The sequence below is a fragment of the Gopherus evgoodei genome, chromosome 8 (genome assembly GCF_007399415.2).
Source record: "Gopherus evgoodei ecotype Sinaloan lineage chromosome 8, rGopEvg1_v1.p, whole genome shotgun sequence".
NCBI lineage: Eukaryota > Metazoa > Chordata > Testudines > Testudinidae > Gopherus > Gopherus evgoodei.
This window is the reverse complement of record NC_044329.1, coordinates 105,674,374-105,693,571: the sequence shown is the minus strand read 5'-3', so window position 1 is coordinate 105,693,571 and position 19,198 is coordinate 105,674,374. Positions and strand designations below refer to the sequence as shown.

The following is a 19,198-nucleotide window of genomic DNA, read 5'->3' as shown; positions in this document are numbered from 1 at the left end:
TTCACAGATTGTTTGAGTTGGGGATGGGCAAACCAGACTTACTGAAGGCCGAGGCTAGAAATAAAGCAATAATCTTGTAGCTAAGGAACTCACCTTAAGAGATGTGGATTCCATTCCCTGCTCTGCTACCGCCTTCCTGTGTGGCTATGGGCATGTCACTTGAGCTCTTTGTTATGATGGAAGTTGGGTGAAATCAACTGCAAGCTGGTGAGTGTAACAGCCAAACTTCATTTAGGATAAATGTAAGAAGCAATGAAGTTCCTTGATGGAATAGATAACTGAAACAATAGGAGACACCTCCTCCACCCCTAACCCCCCCCCCAAAAAATAACCCATAGGCCACATGCAAGGCTAGAGTCAGAGTTCCTCCAGCATGTGGTCTGAGAGGTTTTCCTTGGGATCTGAATGTAAACATGGGGGCTGGGTATTGTTTGGTGGAACTGTGGCGGGAGGGAAGGGCAGGGGCACGTAGAATAGGTGGTAAGGAAGCCCCAGAAAAGCACTTGCAATGTGACCTTGAGAAAAATCTAATAGAGAGCTTTGGGGCAGATTGCTGGCCAGAAAGAGGCTTTGAAGAGAGGAACTGTCTCCTGCTGTGTTCAGGAAAACAGCACTTTGTACATTCTTTGTAAATAGGAATGCAGCAAAGAAATACCTGACTCCATCGTCAATTTCTGTCTAACAGGAACAACGTCCAACCCTCCATATACTGACTAACTTCTTGAGCCAAAAGATATAACACCTTTCTTGATACCCCATTTATAAAATCAGGATCATAACCTTTCCTTTGTCTTGTCTATTTAGATTGTAAGCTACTTGGAGCAGGGACTGTGTCTCAGTACATGCTTGTACAGTGCCTGATGTAAGGAGGCCCTGACCTTGGTTGGGGCCCCAGGTGCTACTGTGATTTCCTCACAAGTATGGCTGGGGCTGGAGTCAGTCCGACCATGCACCAGGACGCTTGAGTCCTCTTGCAAATGTCACCTCTGCCCTGGGGGGAAAAAACACTCTCATTGGCTGCCTTCTGCCATCTATCTAAAAGTCCAAGGGGAATTTTAGATAGATGAACAAGAGAGTGTTGCTTTGCTCACAGTTCCAAGCCTCTTTCCAGCCAGCACTCTGACCAAAAGCTCTCACTTGCTCATGTCCTGGGGACGGACAGCCAGTCAGGACTGCTGCAGGAAGCAGGTAGAGCCCTGTCCTCAGGAGCCAGGGGTGAGGAGAGAGCAGAAAGTGCCCCACAGCTCAAGATGGCTCCCCTTTCCTCCAGGGAGCAATAGGGTGGCTTTTCTGCTCCTGCCTCCACCCTCCTGCAGCACCTGGCCTGGGAAGGGAGGGGGTAGGGAGATGAATCCCTGCAGCTGCCCCCCCCCTGCCCTGTGTGTGTGTGTGAAGAAATCCAGGAGGAGCAACTGTGAGGCTGGGGTAGGGAGCAGAACTGATGTGGAGGCTGGGAGGAGTGCGTAATTAATTGCTGGCCGGGGGGAGAGGTGGATGAGGGGCTGGGGGACACACACAGAGAGTTAGTTAATTAAAGTGTTGGGCTCTGGGGAGAAGCTGGAAGCTCAGCACCATCCGGCAGCTAGTGGGAGCTTTTGATCTGGGAGCCAGAACTGCTATATTCAATGCAGTCAGGAGGGTGGCCAATACGAAATCTCTTTCACACACAGACACACTGTATTGGGGGCAGGGGGTGTTGAAAAATCAAAAGTCAGCCCCAAAACACAACTTCATCTTTTCAAAATCACAAGGGGTGGGAGGGTTTGGAGACAATCTCATGATTTTTGAACTTTGGGGGTTGGCCATCCAGAATACAGTTGATAAGCCTGATCCCAAAGGTATCGGCAAGAACCAGGAAGTTCAGTTTAAACCAATTTTATCTGTTGCATGAACCCTGCTCTTCTCCCTCCCTCCCCTCGCCCCCAGCTCTGTAGAACTGGGACTGAAAGTAGAGTGACCAGACAGCAAGTGTGAAAAATCAGGACAGGGTGGGGGGTAATAGGAACCTATGTAAGAAAAAGACCCAAAAATCGGGACTGTCCCTATAAAATCGAGACATCTGTCACCCTAACTGAAAGTTTCTGCGGGCTCACAAGGGGAACGCCGTTGACCAGATCAGATATTCTCTCCAGTAGAGGGCAGTGGTGCCCAGGCACGCTGCCGGCTAACACCTTGTCAAATTCTTTATGTAGGCACTCCAGACACTTGAAGGATATGTTTCTGAGCTGCAAAGCAAAGAGCTGGCCCCAGTAATGGTTACACGCTACGGGATGCTGCTAATATGTCATCAGTGGAGACTGAAGTGTCCTTCAGAACAGATGCTGCTTGGTGCGCCTTGTCACAGGTGACTGGGGTGCTGCTTGACGTAAGCCTGCCTGTGGGGTTGAGAAATGTTCATTTAGCATTCACAGCCTGCCTGCAAGTCTCTCTCCCTAATTAGGGGTGACATAGGAAACAACACGAAGCGTGCAGCCCTTTCAGTCTGATCAGCGCCAGGTTGGGGCCCCAGGTGCTACTGTGATTTCCTCACAAGTGTGGCCAGGGCTGGAGTCAGTCCGGCCATGCACCAGGACGCTTGAGTCCTCTTGCAAATGTCACCTCTGCCCTGGGGGGAAAAACACTCTCATTGGCTGCCTTCTGCCATCTATCTAAAAGTCCAAGGGGAATTTTAGATAGATGAACAAGAGAGTGTTGCTTTGCTCACAGTTCCAAGCCTCTTTCCAGCCAGCACTCTGACCAAAAGCTCTCACTTGCTCATGTCCTGGGGACGGACAGCCAGTCAGGACTGCTGCAGGAAGCAGACAGAACCCTGTCCTCAGGAGCCAGGGATGAGGAGAGAGCAGAAAGTGCCCCACAGCTCACAGAGGAATATGACGGAAGCAGAGATTTCAGGATCGGGCTGTCAAGAATCATTCCGCTAAGCACAAAGCAGAAGAGGAAGACCTGTCAGAGGGGATGATTAGCCAAGCCCAGCCATGCTGCTGGAGTGAAAAAAGTGCTGACATGCATTCCCCACCCACCCACCCCTTTTCCTAATGGGGGTTGTTCCTAAGCCGTCCCTCAGCTGAAACCCGTTTCATCCTCCCACTTTTGGGCACGTGCCCTATGATGAATCATGGCTTTTGGATGCAGAGGCCCCAGGCACCCTGCTACTGACCCACCCGGGAGCATAGTAGTGCCTGAGCATGTGGGGTCCCATACCCAGGGGTTTACATTGCGATGTGGGTTCCAACAACTTGAGATGTACTAGGTAGGAGGAGAGTAGATTAGGTATTCGGTTGTCAGGCAATCAGTCATCTTTGGCTGGGCATTTATTCACTTGCAGTAATATAAAGCAGAGAAGCTTTGCTGATTCTCGTTAGCATCTCTCTGGATAGTGATCCAGCCGGGATCCCTGGGAACACCAGTGTCTCTTGTTTGTTCCCCACACGTTCCTGTCACAGTTCACTCTAGCCTGCCTCTCCCACTCCCTGGCTTTGTTTATCATTATTTAACATTGATATTGCGATAGTGCCTAAAGGCCACAGCAGCCGGGATGGATTGAGCCAGGAGCTCACTACAGGCTGACTGGCTCTTTAAGGGGAGAAGGGTCCAGCCCCACCTGTAACACACTTAGTTCATCTGCCCCGGTGGAGGAAATGATCCAAATCACATGAGAGACGTGCAGCTAAACCAGGCCTTTCCTGGTGGAGAGAAGGCAGAAGGGGAGACTCCAAGTTCAAAGCCCTTGGAGTTGGTGCTTGGTAGTGTGGAAGAAGAGAAAGAACTGACAGGGATTTATAGGGGATCTTAATGCATGGCAGTCTCTGTTAGCAAGAGTTAGGCTAACTGTAACCCTAATAACACGAGATTTGTAGAAGCGAGGATTGTGTGAGGCGAGTGGAAAAGAACTGTGTGAGAAGTTGTTTCGACCTTGTGTAGATAATACGAAATGTAGACTGGAGTCTCTTAAGTGAGAAAAACAAGATATCAGGATGACCTATGTATAAACAAAATGCAGCTGTTGTTTATTATTGTCTGTAACAAAAGTATAAATGCTGCTGTAATTGTTTACCTGTTGAGAGACCTGTCTGGGACTGGGGCGACCCTGTGTCCTAGGGCACTCCCTCCCTCAATTGCAATTGCTTGAGAAATAATAAAGTATCTGACTCTGCTGCACCCAAACAAAAAGTGAGAACTGAGTTTTTCTCCAACAGTAGAGAGCAGGGAGAGGCGAAAAGGGAGCCCGGGGATGGGGAAAGCTGAGCACTGAGGGTGGGCTGAACAGAAGACAGACTAAGAGGGAAGGGCAGGAGTGGAAGACTCTGTTTGTTTTAGCCTTGGATGCTCTGGAAAGAGTGGGCTTTTTTTAATGAATGATTTAGCTGGAGGGCCATGTCACTGCAGCAGGCAGGCCAGGCTGGCAGGTCAGGAGATCTGACCTGAATGAGGAGAGACAGAGGCAGCCGCTAGGTAAGCAGTGCTGGACAGGGACAGGGTAGGCAGTGCTGTGCAAGCCTATCGTTACCCCTTTTGATCTGAGTGGCTAGTCAGGGCCCTGGGGATTTTCCAGTTGGGAGTAGAAACTGACAGTGGACTCCATAGTTTCTCTGAGGCAGCCTTCTTTATTTACAAGGAATGTATGAAGTCCTGTCTCTGCGAACGCAGGGCCGAGCATCTTGGCTTATAGCCCCAAGCTGCTTCAGCCAGCACCAGACCCAGCTGCCTTCTCCCTAGCTTCTTCCAGGATCATGCAGTCTAAAAGACAAGGTGGGAAGACACAATCAAATGGGCCGGGGCAGAGTTGACACAATGAGACAACAAATACGTTAACATGTGCACATTTTTTAGTCAGCCTGTTGTAGTGACGCTAGCCTCCATCTTGTCTTAACTCAGGCCCTGATCCTGAATGAGCTCCACACTGATTGACCCCTGCATTCCCATAGGACCCTGTAGACTGTGGTGGGGTTCTCCCACAGAGATGGCAGGATTGGGACAACCGGTTATAAGCTCTTCAGGGCAAGGATGGTCTCTGATTGTGTTTGTGCCCAGGACAATGAGGCACCTGAGTGGATTCTCTGGAAAACGAATAGTAAGTTTCAACCAGTATTGAACAGTCTGACTAAAGATGCGTCCCAGCTGAGTTGCTCAACTTTCACTTTGTTCTTGGTACATGCGATCTCATAATCTCTCTAGTTCCAGAGTCATCCATAGTCTTCCAGGAAAAAACAGGATCTGAAATTCGAATGTTTAACGCAAGCAGTCTTTTTAATTAATCCACCCCCCCCCAAAGATCTTCTTTCTATATCATAAAAAAGAGCTACAAATGCATTGTTTTTCCTTTATAGATTTCCCATCTAGGAAAAACCAGCAAGGAGGTTGAGTAGTGGCTAGTTCTTCTGTTTGCCTTGTGACTTCTTGACATTGTGTAACCCATCTCTCGGTGCTGGCTCAGTCCCTGTATGATGTGTATACAGGAGAGAGATTCCTTGCAGTCTTTGGACAGTTCTAAAGTTTCTGTCACCTGCACTCATTTCATGGTGTTGCTGGTAGTTGACCCTTCCTGGTGTGCTAAAGAAAAAGGCTATTTTAGCAGTGCCTCCAGTGAGACAAGGGGATAACCACACTGAGGCCGTGGGCACCGGACAGGAACTCAGAAATCATTCAGACTCACCCATGCAAACAAATTAAAACAAGAACTATAAACTCCTTGTAAAGATTTGACCACAGACACCTAGACAATCAGTAAAAATACCCACTGGTTAAAATGATTAGAAATATTCATATTGCTTTTGAATGACTAAAGGATATGCTGGCAAGTGTACCAGGTCATGTGACACACCCCGGATGTTCCTAAACAAAAGTGTCTCCCCTCATCAGCAGCAAAGAATCCTGTGGCACCTTATAGACTAACAGATGTTTTGGAGCATGAGCTTTCGTGGGTGAATACCCACTTCGTCGGATGCATGTAGTGGAAATTTCCAGGAGCAGGTATATATAGTTAGAAACTGGTTTTGTAATTGGCAAGCCATTCACAGTCTTTGTTAAATTTCCAGGGGCAGGTATATATCCCCTCATCAGTTCTGTCTGCCCCTAATGTCTCAGGTATCCAGGTGGTGCGCATGGAGAGACGTTGCTGGCCTGTAAGGAAATGCTGTTAAAAACACACTTTGTTATACTGGGAATTTGCAAGCAGGTCCCCCCTGGGGATTGCTGGAGCAGGACTAACCATTTGCCCGCTTCTGGGACGATGCTGACTGTGAAACCCTGACCGTGTCCTTCCCCCTTCATCTGTCACCAGTAATGGGGAATGCTGCATGGGGAATGGGGCAGAGTAGAATCCAGTTTAGTCACCTGTAGCTGGGTTGGCTCAGCAGGGCTTTGTTTGTGTCACTAAGTGAGCAGATGGGAGTGGAAGTCACATGTTTGAGCCAGATTTCATTCTCTGTTACACCAACCTGTAGTGACTCAGTTGACATCCACAGTACCAATTGCATGACAATCAATGCACAGAGACTTCACGGAGGCAATGATCTTGGTAGTTACGTGAAGTCAGTCCAGGAAAACACCACTGCACTCAGCATGCTGAATTCTAGTCTCATGCCGAGTTTATGCCAGAGCACTCCTGTTGGCTTGATGGAGTTAGACCTGATTTACGCTGGTGCAAAGAAGACCAGAATCAACCCCGATCAAGTTACTTCATATTTACGCTGATGCACAATAACTGAGATCAGAATGAGGCTTGCAGAGAGCAGAAAGAGGACGTTTTAATTGCATTCACTTCTCTGACATCAATGGAGCTATGACAAATTACCCCAGCTCAGGTTCTGACCAAAAGTATCTAGTGGCATTTAGTTCCTCTCTGAGTTTTTTTGGCCGTGGATAGCATTTTGCTAGTGACCATGATGATCTCCTGCAGGAAACATGCTGACCTTGCACTGCATGTGCCAGATGGACATGTCTGCGGACACACGCACAGGATGGGCCTGGAAAGATTGTCTTGCGTGCTGACTGTGCTGGCATTGCCTCTGACAATTAGCATGCCCTGAAGGGAGAGAGAGATTCTGGATGTCTTACAGGCACTTTACAGCCAGAAACATGATGCCCAAAGTTTGGGAGACACGCTGTGTTTCCAGGAATAATACCCTGGCAGGCACTTTCTGATTTCAATACCGGGCCATCCTGTACAGTGAGACTCTGGAGAAAACTTTGGCTCCTCTATGTAATGAGGGGAAACTAAGTGCTAATGGTGCTGCAGCCTTAATACCATGAAGCTTGATTGCTGTAATGCTCTCTCAGCTGGAGCTCACAGCAGGGATTCTCCTTGGCTTGAGCTACTATGACCAGGAATCACCCCACTCCCCCCATTTGATGCTGACTGCTGAGGAGGAGATGGATTGACTTAGAGCTGGCCCTGTTTCTTTTCATGGCCTTTCCTGGTGTAGGAAGGACCTGCTAGGGCATGTCCACCCAGCCCACAGCAGCGAGTGTCTCAGTCCAGTTTGACAGACTGGGGCTCGCACTAGTGCTCTAAAAAGAGCTGTGAAAAAGACCATGCTTTGAAGTTGTGACTCGGAGTGGGGCTCGGCTGTCTGTAGCCTATGGGAGCAGTGGGCTTCAGAGCCCGAGCTGCAACCTCAAAGCACTGTCTACACAGCTATTTTTAGAGCACCAGCAGGAGCCCCACAATCCCAAGGCTGTTGACCCAGGCTGGGAAACTTTCTGCCACAGGCCGTGTAGCTGTACCCCTACAGCCTTGGCTCGATGGCCCAAGCACCACCTGCTATTTAAGGATCCTAATGTAACCCCTCTAGGATGGAAGGCGGGTTTTTGTTCTGCTCTCTGATGACCACCTCAAGAGGGGCTGTGAGATAACCATCCATCCGCTGGATCATGGTGTACACGCAAGAGGTGTAGCCAGTCATGTGATGAATCCACGTGTGACTGACAAGCCCAATTCAAGAGCAACACTGCTTGTTACAAGTTTCCCAGATCCATGTATTGTCTGAGTTGTCCAAGATTATAGCACGCGGCTTTTTTCTTTCTTGCCTGGCTTCCATCCTCCCGGTTGACCAGGATTCAGTGTGCTCCTCACAGCTTTCTACATTGGCTTTGTATCATTTTTACACACATCGTGAGACCACCATTAAGGGTGACCCCACTTTCTAGAGCTGTCACGAACCTCACTGTACAAAATATTCGTAGGGATACAGCCTCCTTCCATTCTTCTGGCGTGACCAAGGGTCTCATCCTGCTAAATTACTATCCATTAAGACTGAGCTAAATCAGGGCCAGATGCTAAACTCAGCTGCACTGATGTCATTTCAGTTGGATCGCTAGGGATGGAAACTAAATTTACACCAGATCGGAATTTGATTTTACTCAAGCTAAGCTCCCAATGAGCAAAAGACTAAGAAAAAATGAAGGGTCAGATGAACTGCCCAACACTCCAAAAAAAAAAAAAACAAAGGAAAGAATTAATAATAATGTCTTAGGTAGAAGGTTAGATGTGCGGTTGTCCTGTTGGATTGTCCTGGCTATGCTGTCATTTGTAGATATGTTAGTTCTCAATACATTTATAAAGCCACTAATTATCACTGGAGCTATTTGCTGACGGTTCTGAAGTAGCTCCATAAGGAAGAGAAAGCCCATGTATTTGTTAGCCTATGGAAAATAATTGCCAGTCACTTAACCAAACATCCTTTACCCTGAAACATTTGTTCTTTAGCACTTTTTTAGCTGCACTATTTGAAATGCCACTTGCAATTTCCATACCCTCAAAGGTCTCTTTCTCTGCTGCCATGACGTGAGCTGAAAACCATTCTCCTCAAGAGGAGACAAATGTCCTGCCAGTTTTGCTGCTGTGAAAGGAGAGCAAATAATATTAAACATAGTTGTATTGGTTTAGCAAGACCTCACAGGGGCAGATCCACTGAAGTCAGTAGAGTCGGGCTGATTTCACCACTCCCGTGCCGGCCCTGTAACATTTGTGGCAATGTCTCACACCGTTGCACTAGGTGATGGTAGTTACATTACCCCCTCGCATGCTAGCTCTGTTAAACTTTTACTGTTTCCGGTGCCTGTAGCATTAACACGGATCACCATTCTCAGCCTCTGTTGATGCGGGGTGGGGCCCATGCCTTTGCTCAGGTAATTGACTCAGATGGTAATTTAATGTCAAGGCGAGCCAGGGAACGTGAGATAAATACTACCGCTGGGAAAGCCAACCTGTCAGACATCCCAGGTTAAGGTTCGCTGCTCAGTGTGTGCACAATAAGCTGTCTTTCTGGATGGGTGGCTTGGAATGGATTGGCAAGGTGGATGTAAGCAGTCAGAGCCGAAGCAAATGTGGAGCAAAACAAGTTCATGTCACACGCCCGGTGCTGGAGGAGGAGGGAAACTGGATTGCCTCATGGGCGTGCCACTGTTTTGCCGTGCCTCCCTCAGGGCACTCCGCCTCTGCATCAGGAACCAAAAGGAAACTGAGGTTATGGGAATACACAGTCCCAGAAGGAAACTCACAGGAGACTGGCGCAAGGTATTGTACACTTTTGAGGCATATTAACAATTCCTCTCTGGCTCAGGAAGGAACTTTGTGCACCACAATGCTACTGTCTTTGCACCTTGTGCTCCCCTGTTAACTAGGGTGACAGACAGCAAATGTGAAAAATCGGGACGGGGGTAGGGTAATAGTAGCTCATATAAGAAGAAGACCCAAAAATCAGGACTGTCCCTATAAAATCGGGACATCTGGTCACCCTGCCTGTTAACAGTGTAGGGTAACAGACAGGCCAATGTAAATCACTGTAGCAATGCTGATGTCAACTGAGAGCTGCCAGTTTTCACCAGCGGAGGGTCTCAGCCCTGTATATGTAGTTGAAAGTCATTATACTTCAGTGGGTTGGAATCTTTTGTAGCCTCTTTTGGATAATGGATTTGGTTGACGGTTTGTTTGGTTTTTGTTTTGGTTTGGTTTTTTGGGGGTGGGGGGTCTTTTCCTAGAAAGCCTTATACAAATGAGGCTTATTGGGGAAAAGTAATTGATTAGCAGCCTGCATTTCCAAGAAAACTATCCTCAAATCTCTAAGGGATCTTGAGATGTTAGCATATTGGCACAGAGTGGAGTAGCTGTGAGTCAGCCCATGGTGTAATGGGGATTGGGGATGAGGGGGGAGACAGAGCAAAGATCTGAAGAACTAAAGTGCTGCCAAAAATGGCTCCTTGTAGGGAGGAGAAGAGCAGGCAAGCTCTGCCTTGGCACGGCTCAGCTTCCCGGCAAGAAACACTTCCTTGAAACAAGCAACGGACCCATTTGCAATCAGATGAAACGCATTTCAAATAGCAACCTGACATTTCAGTGGAAGAGCATAGATTCCAAGAGTGTGTTCTCATTCTTCGGGGAGGGATCCTTCCAGAGCTGAGGGTCCCTGCAGGGGGTTAGCAAGCCTGGCCTTGCATCCCATTCCTTGAGCCAGCAGACTGCCATTTGCAACGTTTGGCTTGGGAAAAGCGTGCCTTGCTCTAGGGCTTTGGGGGGGGGGGTGAGTGGGCTACCCTTAGAGAGGGGTCACACCTGTAATGGAGCAACAGAAGAACCTTTCTTTTTAGGAAAGGGCTGATCCTGAGAGATGCTGAGCAGCTGGGCCCCACTCTGGGCCAATTCCTGACGTCTGTTGATTTGAGGGAGACTCTTGTTTTTATTTTGTGGTTTCTGTAGTGCCTTGCAGCCCTGCTCATGTGCTAGGCGCTGTAGGTACAGAATTTAATTCAATGGAAGCTGCAGCTGCTTGGCATGTCTCCAGATTAGGCGCTGATGCACAGCATAAGATAAATGGACCCAAATCTCATGCACAAGCGTGCACTACAGTTACTTGCTGGGGCCAGGAAGGAAATCCACCCACTTGGTTGATTGTCTAGCGTTGCCCAGTTAGCAAAGTGCATTCTGGAGCTGGAATGCTGTGTATTCAATGGGTATTGGGGCCAGGATACTGGCTCTCAGTGGCCTGCTTGGCCATAGCAGAGTCTGTGTGCCTGAAGACTACAGGCACCGTCCAGCCCTGGTATCCTCAGGCACAACTGTGCCAAAGCCAATTGAATGGTACCCGCTTATGTCGAGGCTGGATTTTGCCCTATGTGCTGAGAGGCTGGTTCTTTGGCGTTTAGAGTTGCCCAGAGTGCCGGGATCGTTGTTACTCACCTGGGGACTCTGAGACAGGATTTCTAATGAGCGTGTGCACGTGCGTGTGTGTGTGAATGTGCCTGGCAAGCGTGTGCCCACTGCACAATGTGTAGACTCAAGCAGGGGCTCTGTATTCAGGTGTGCACAAAAGTGTGCAGGCTCTATTGAGAATCCAAGCCTCTGTAGCAGTCTCTCTAGAGTCCATGGCAGAGCCGAACCCAGGGACTTCAGCACAAGACTCTTCTGTCTGCCATAAGGGAGCAGCTGCACGGTCAGGAATTCTTCAACAAACATCTGTTAGTCAGAAAAGGGGCAATTTGTCGGAAAAGAATCTTTTCCTCAGCAAGGGTCAGCTTTGACCACTTCCCCAGTCTGATTTTTTTTTCAAGTTTCAAAATTGTTTTAAAACGTCCCCCTTTGAAACCAAAAATTTCATTTTCAGGATCCAAAATGAGGTGTTTTTTTGTCACAGTGAAATTTAATTTATAGTAAAAAAAATGGGAAAGGCTGAAATGGGAATTAAACACTTGGATTGAGATTTTGCGGGTTTTTGTTTTGGGATGGGAAACACTTTGAAATCTTGAAAATCCTCATGGGACAGGAACAGCATCTCCCCCTGCACTCTCCGTTACTGGGCCAGAGCAGTAGACCCTTCTCATTCTATGCAGGCAAACCCCTTGCTGGGATAGGGTAAGTTTCAGGTCATCTTTTCTGCTGGGAGGGAAGCTTCCAAATCTGGAATAGTAACCAACTGGACCTCTTATTATTAAAACCTGCTGGGGACTGAGCTTCTGAAAACAAAGGTTGAGTTTCTTTTGGCTACAACCCCGCATTAGTATGTGAGCTCTGGCAACACACCTGACCCAGCACACTGCCATTTTATCCAAATCCCCCTGACCAGTCACAACCCAGACATGGGTTAGGTGGTATCCGTGTTACGTGACTTTGGAAGGAGGAGAAGTAGCCACTGGAGACTGGACTGACAGAGGAGTTTGGAGATCTTTGAACACTGGCATTTCGGTCATGGAGCTAATTGGAGGTGCCGGTGTTCAAGCCGGGGTGCACTGCTCCAGTGCCGCTCCTTTCTGACGTAGATGCAGCCTCTATACACTGTGGGTTAGTCCAGTGATGAGCTGCCAAAATCTTAACAATGGGTTCCCTATAAAAAGTTCTGATTTAAGGGGAGGGAGAGGTCGGGGTGGGGAGAGACATACCCGTTGGGCCAGGGGGCCCTGCAGGGCCTGAGGCAAATTGCCCCACTTGCCCCCCCGGCAACCCTAGAACTTGCAGCCCCCTCCCCCCTTACCTTGCCAGCAGCTCAAAGCAGCAGAACGACTCAGGAGCTCAGCTGAGCTGCCCAGCTGCTGGCCATGCTGCGGCTCTTCAGGGTGGGGGAAGCAGGGGAGGGCCCAGGGGAGACATTCTCATGGGGCCAGGGGCCCCTGCAGGGCCTGGGCCAATTGCCCCATTTGCCCCCTCTCCTCCCTTCTGGCCAGCCCTGGAGCTTGCAGCAGGACCCCCACACACACACCCTGCCGGGCCTCTCAAAAAGCGGCAGCAGGACGACTCCAGAGCTCAGCCGGGCTGCCCGGCTGATGCTGGCGGCTGGCCACGCTGCAGCTGGAGGGAAGCGGATGAAGGGCTGGGGGAGCCTCAGCCTCCCCAGCTGGGAATCCTGGGAGCAACAGGATGGTTTCGCCCACGAACTGGAGTTCTTTGCCCACCCGCTGACCCTTTAACAACCGGTTCTCCACGGAGGTCTAATTTTAGCAACTGGTTCTTGAGAACCTGTGGGAACTGGCTCCAGCTCGCCACTGGGTTAGTCCAGGCATAGCTACAGTGATGCAACCTCCCCTGCTCACCCTCTGCAGACAAGACCTTATTCTTAGCCAGTGAGGTGCTTGGGAAGAGATTTTGTTGCACTTTGAATCACCGCAGTGAAAATCTTCTGTGCACATGTAACCCAGTCTTGAGTGCATGTTACCTGGTGGCCCCTCTGTGCCTCATTTGCAGAGTTTTTACTGCCCTCCTTTGAGCGGCTTGGCTCTTTAGCTCAAGCTGTAACAGCTCACACTGACGCTCGGGAGGTCCCTGGCTCGCTCCATGATGTGTCAGCAAGGAAAGTGGCCCGGCTGTCTCACCAGCCCATGATGGCCTGGAGACTTCCCCATTGTGAAAAATCAAGCCAACATCTATGATAATGTGAGAGGGACCCAACCAGCAATTTACTCCCACATCTTTATGGTCTCATACTCTGGGAACTCCCAGCCCTCTTCGCTTCCTCCCTCCACTTCGAACCAACAGCACTGGGCAGCTCTTAAAGGGCTTCAGCTACATTCCTTATTTCTCCCTCCATGCCTACAGCTGGTGAAACCGAGGCAACCCATTTATGTGTCTCCCCCTTTGTCAGTGGCACAGCTGTTAGGAATCAGGACTGCTGAGGGCTGGTTTCCTGCTCTAGCCACTAGCCCTGCTCCCTCCCTTCATTCTCCTTGTATTGTTTGAGCAGCAGGCAGGCTGCAGCAGATGTTCCAGGGCAGTTCCAGAAGCTGGAGGATCCCAGCTGCTCTTTGAATGTGTTGGATTCCTTTAGTTCCTTTCTCCAGCAAAGAGGGCTACCCTGAAGACAATGGGAGCAGGAACCAGGTCCTGCTTGGCTTGAGATTGACAGGATACAGGGCTGCACACTCATAAATGCAGAAGTCCCGCATGCCAGTCAGGGTCCTGAGCTGCACCAGGTGGCCAGTGGCACTGACAGGATGTAGTGAAGGAACTGGAGATACCAGCTTGCCACACCTTAGAGCAATTACAGCTCCCTGACAAACCCAGGGTGATCTATGCCTGCTCCCCCTACCAACACCCAGAGACAGCTGCTTTCCCAGGTTCATTCCCCAGATCTTTGCAAGTCAGGCGAGTTAACTCCGACAGTGCCAAATATGTATGTGACAGGCTCCCTAGATAAGGCGATACAAATGCTACTCCCTCTGCCTTGCTATCCGCATTTAATTTAATTGATGGGAATGGAATTTAGAAGCTCATATTGAGTGGTCCAGGGTCGCTATGTGCTGTTTGATTTGACGTCAGGTAGCAGAATACAATAATAATTAAGAGCTTATATTTATATATATATATATGTATAGCAATTTTCCTTCTGAAAGATCAGGAAGCACCTTGCAAACTGTACAGAAATCATTTGAATAATAAAGCGTCATAATAATACTTTTCCCGCTGTCGAAATGCAGCTAGTTCTGGCGTGGAACGCTGCAGCTTTTGGCAAAACATGAAAACAGCACACAGCAGTTTAAGGCAGGAAAGAAGGCTGAATCTCAAACCTAATTTGTACTGCAAGGTGGAAGCAGGGAAAAGTAAACATGCAAATTGGCCAGGACGTATGGCCCTGCTGTGGAGAACAATGCCAGAGGATCTTTAATGACTGCAGGTAGTTAGGCCCTCTGGTTTGTGTCTCATTAACTTGGGTGAATTTGCCAACAAGACTTTTTGCTTATAAAGGGCCTGAAAGAAATTTGTTTATCTAAATAACAGGTGCTGGACTCTCATTCAATTCTACTTTCTGTTCTCGTCTTCGTGCACCAGGTGGCACTGTGCCATGTATGAATACGTGCTGGCGGCACTCAGGTACGTTTTTGTTTCACCTTCCAGTTATTTTAAAAAAGAAGTTGATGGGGTTTGTGGGTTTTTGTTTTTTTTTAATGCTAAATGTAGGTCCTGGACCCTATGTCACTGTGTCGCCACCCAGGAGCCTCCCAATGTAAGCGCCTCCCTGCCAGAGCTCGCTCCCCGACCCCCCTGAGCCCCCTCCCACACCCAAATTCCCTCCCAGAGCCTGCACCCCACATCCCTCCTGCACGCCAACCCCCTGCCACAGCCCGGGGCCCCCTCCCACACCCAAATTCCCTCCCAGAGCCTGCACCCCACATCCCTCCTGCACGCCAACCCCCTGCCACAGCCCGGGGCCCCCTCCCGCACCCAAACTCCTTCCCAGAGCCTGCAACCCCGCAAACAACCGCAGCATGTTTGGGTTTGTGTGATTAGACAGTTGGCAACCCTAGTCAGAACAGGCCTTGTACAATTTATTCTTTGTATGGGATGGCACCTCAGAGTGCGGAAAGTTGGTCCCTGCCCCAATCTAAGTATGTTGTGGGACGATCTAGTCCCATCATGTTGTAGGTTCAATTATATTTCCTCAGCCCATATTCTAACAGTAATTCCTGTTTGGTACCCATCAAAATAAATGTGATGTCCTAAGCCCATTTATTTGTTAATTTGAGGTTTTTCAAGTCCCTTTAATCCTGATTCCCTGAACTCATTTATGTGAGCCACCTTCCAAACCCTGTGAGAGTTTGCCCATCCTTAGCTTGGCAGATTACGAGGCAGGGCTGAGATGACTGACTCAGTACAGGACGCCTATGCATGCTGCAGACGGGGATCCATCAATTGCCAGTGTGCCAACAGTGTTATCTGCCACCCTGTGTTTCTCAATTTCGCCCACTGACACTCTCCTACTAACCCTGTTAATTATTAAAGGAGAATAATGAAGGTAAACGTGCATCAAAGTACAGTGTGAGAGAGAGACAATCAGCAGTTCATTTGCGGCCATGAGCCAGCCCACCCCGGCCACCACAGAGCCACCTGGCCAGCCTGGACGGAGAAACTTTGCCTTCGAGGTTGTGGACATCGTGGTTGTCATTGTTTATTTTGTCTTCGTCCTTGCCGTTGGGATATGGGTGAGTCCAGGAGATCAATGATTTGCTTCCATTAGGGGGCAGAAGACAGGCAGGGTGTGTAATCAGCTATGGGTGCAAAAATATCTGCTCATAATCAGCCTGCTTTTTGATTTGTACATAGCACTTATGCAGGGCCAGACAGTAGCAGGCCTTGACTGGTATGCTTGGGGATTGAGAGTAGGAACATTTTCCCTCACACTCCCATGCAGCTTCGATTCCATTCCTTGCAATGCCCTGAACAGCACTGAGGGAAGGGTAGTGCCACCAGAATTGCTAAGTATCCCATAATGCACTGGGGAGAAGGGGTGAGGCTCCCTGTGAAATGGCTGCAGAAAGGCAAGCTGGGAGACTTTCTTGGCTTAAGAGGGCGGATGAAGAGAAAAGGACAGAATTGGGCATTGGAAAATTTGGAAAGACAATTATTATTTGATCCCTATTTCCTGTGACCCAGCCTATTTGGAAGAGTGGCGTAGCAGCCTGGCTGGGAAGTTGTTTTGTTCTCATAACATGTGCACTCACTGGGAGGTTGTTAAATGGATTCAGAAGCCCCATCACCCAATCATAGGGCAGCTTCTATCGAAGCCAGGCAGCCAACATAGGAATGGGGAGAAGGAAAATGGAAGAGCTAGGCCATCACTCCGCACCCCCAGTCTCCAGTGCCCCATGCATCTGCTGCAAGCATGGACCAAAGCTTTTGACTCCTCCAAGCAGCAGGGCTGCTCCGTATTCTGGGTACCAAGATGCAGATGAGAGTGCTGCACAAATCAGAACAGAGCAACAACTCACAGCTGGTTGGTAACTTCTGGGTACAATGTCCTGACAAACTGAGGAGCTTTCCGACTTGCAAAGTAACAACCAGGCCCCCAAATCAGAAACCAGAGAGGCTTGTTAGCTCAGCATAGTGTTAATAATGAGCTAACAAGAAACACTCCCCTTTTCACTGGCCAGAAGCGTTGGCTGGGAACATGCAGGGAACAAGCTGTGTGTTTCTCCCATGCAATGGGAAACTCAGGAAGGATTGGTCCTCCTAAGGCTCTGTTCCACTCATAGTTCCCCCTAGAATGGGGCAACTCTTCACTGACCCGGTGCAATCCCATGTGCACACTGTGGTACACAGTCTGGGGTCTCTGACAAGGTGAGCACTTTAACATCCCTGGAATGGATGGGCTACAGCCCGAGGTTTCACCCCGCTGGACTTGCTGGAGCACGGTGCATTATTTCCCTGTTTTAACTATTGTCGCTGCACCTTGAGCGTCTGCAAAATGGTTTATTGAATCCTCCAGAAAGCATTGGATGACCTGGATACAGGGAGTTAGCCAAGTCTAGCAGCAGCTGGGAGGGCAGAACTGGGATGACTCCCAGCATGTTGCTGGCAAGACAACTGAAGAGCGGGGCCAGTGTGATGGGCGGGAACTCTGTGGGGGGAAAGCAATTAATGTGTTTTTCTGTTTTTCAGTCATCCATACGGGCAAGCCGAGGGACAGTTGGAGGGTATTTCCTGGCTGGACGGTCCATGACATGGTTGCCAGTGAGTCTGATGCTTCCACTTATTACTTAAAAATTGGGTTTCAAGCAAATCCAGGTACCTAATTGAAAGGTCTGGGGACAGGCACAGCAAGGCGGTACCCACTCCACACAACTCTAGCCAGGAGCCTGAGTCCTGAGCTACAGGGACCCCCAACCACAGAGTACCCTCCCCCCACAGCTCTGCCCAGGAGCCTAAGCCCTGAGCTACAGAGACCCCTACCTGGAGGAGACGGACTGTTCAGTCTCCCTGGTCTTTTCAGTTCTTAGCTTTTTTTGCTCAGGTCAGAGGCAATGGGTTACCTGGTGCTGTGGCTTCTATGGTGCAGCCTCACCTGCCCATTCAGAGCTGGATTTAGATCCTCCCCCTGTTCCCAACTCATTTCACATACCGCTTCAGAACAGCCATGGGAGCATTAAATGACTCAAGTCTGCACAATGCCGTAAAAATCAGGTAGAGACGACAAAGAAAACGATCGTATGGCAGAGCCCTTTGCCTCTACCCTCTCTGGGTGGGGGAAAGTCTACGCTATTGACTGTGTGAGGACTAAAACTCGGCTCCAAACCCAAAAATATAAATCTTCAAAATGATTCATGAGAAAAGAATAAAGCTCTTAAAGGGCACGCTTTCGTGGGAGTGAAAGTCACACCTAAAGATGTTTTAAAAGAATAAAGGGGTCACAGGAATAAATAGCCTTTTCATCCAATTGCAAAATATACAGCCATCTCTCTCTCCAGTGAGTCGCTGGTAACAGAATACAGTTTTCAACCAAAAACTTCTTTCTCTGTCTACACAGTGCCCATAAATCCTCTAGGCTAAGTTTTCAACCTCTTCTGTTGGAGAGGCGCACATATATATAACAGCTGTTATTGCTTTAATGTGCTTTGTGCTCCAATTTCTCCCAGGTGACATTTAGGGAAAAGCATAGGGAGTGTTTCTGTAACTACAGCGTGGAAGGTTTAAAAGATGTTGAAAGGAAACTGGCTTTTCCCAGGATCCCTACTCTTCTTATTTTTCCTTGCGTCTGGTGGCTGAGCTACTCCAGGAGGTAATATGGCCGAGTGGTTAGAACACATGATTGGATGCTACGTTCCAGTCTTGGCTCTCCTACTGATTCACTATCTGGCAAGTTGCTTAGGTCAAAAGCAGCCTCTGAGTTTGCCTGCTTCTGTTTTCTGGGCCCAACCTGAGATACTTTGGGCTTGATTCTCAGAGGCGCGGAGCCCCACTTGAGTCTAGTTATGACTGTTTTAGCACTGACGCCTGAGGAAACATATGATGCAATATGGGAGGAGGTCTGCTCTGCTGCTGAAGGTGCCATCGTCGGATCACTTGTGATAACTGAAGTAGCCTGGCACTCTTTGCAGGAGTTGGGAGGTTAATCCCAGCGTCCCAGCTAAATTCCAGTTTGGGTGGAAACATTCTGGCAACTTCATAATTTCAGCTTCGAGCTATAACACCCTAACAGGTTTGGTCATGAGAGAGGGTCTCTAAGGCAGGCCTCTCATGTGATACCACAGCAGCTGAGGCGCCAATAGCTCCTCCAGTTTAACCAAAAGGGTTGGCCAAACAGCATTGCCAGCTAATGACCCCCCCAACTTTGGAACTAATCTCCCCTCCTGATCTGACAGAGCCCCATATATGTGTACAGTATTTCCATCCCATAGCCAACAGCCTGAAGGTGGAAGAAAAATGGCAAACAACCGAAGAGGGCTCCTGAATCCAGATTAAGGCATTTAAATCAACCTGGCCGACCTTTTTCAGAGACTT

At 49.0% G+C, this 19,198-nt stretch overlaps 1 protein-coding gene across 5 annotated transcripts in view; it reads left to right on the top strand.

Annotated features, from left to right (window-relative positions):
* Window positions 1–9,444: 9,444 nt before the first annotated feature.
* The window catches only part of SLC5A9 (solute carrier family 5 member 9), a 44,308-nt gene continuing 34,554 nt past the window's right edge, over window positions 9,445–19,198 (top strand). For 3 of the 5 annotated variants that reach the window (XM_030573782.1, XM_030573781.1, XM_030573778.1), the window contains exons 1-4: window positions 9,445–9,517; window positions 14,702–14,794; window positions 15,704–15,903; window positions 17,360–17,431. In XM_030573782.1, coding sequence (XP_030429642.1) covers window positions 15,775–15,903; window positions 17,360–17,431 — 201 coding nt within the window. In that variant the 5' untranslated portion in view covers window positions 9,445–9,517; window positions 14,702–14,794; window positions 15,704–15,774. Of the gene's footprint in view, window positions 9,518–14,549; window positions 14,598–14,701; window positions 14,795–15,703; window positions 15,904–17,359; window positions 17,432–19,198 lie in introns of those variants that run through there. The other 2 variants (XM_030573780.1, XM_030573779.1) reach the window with 2 other exon arrangements.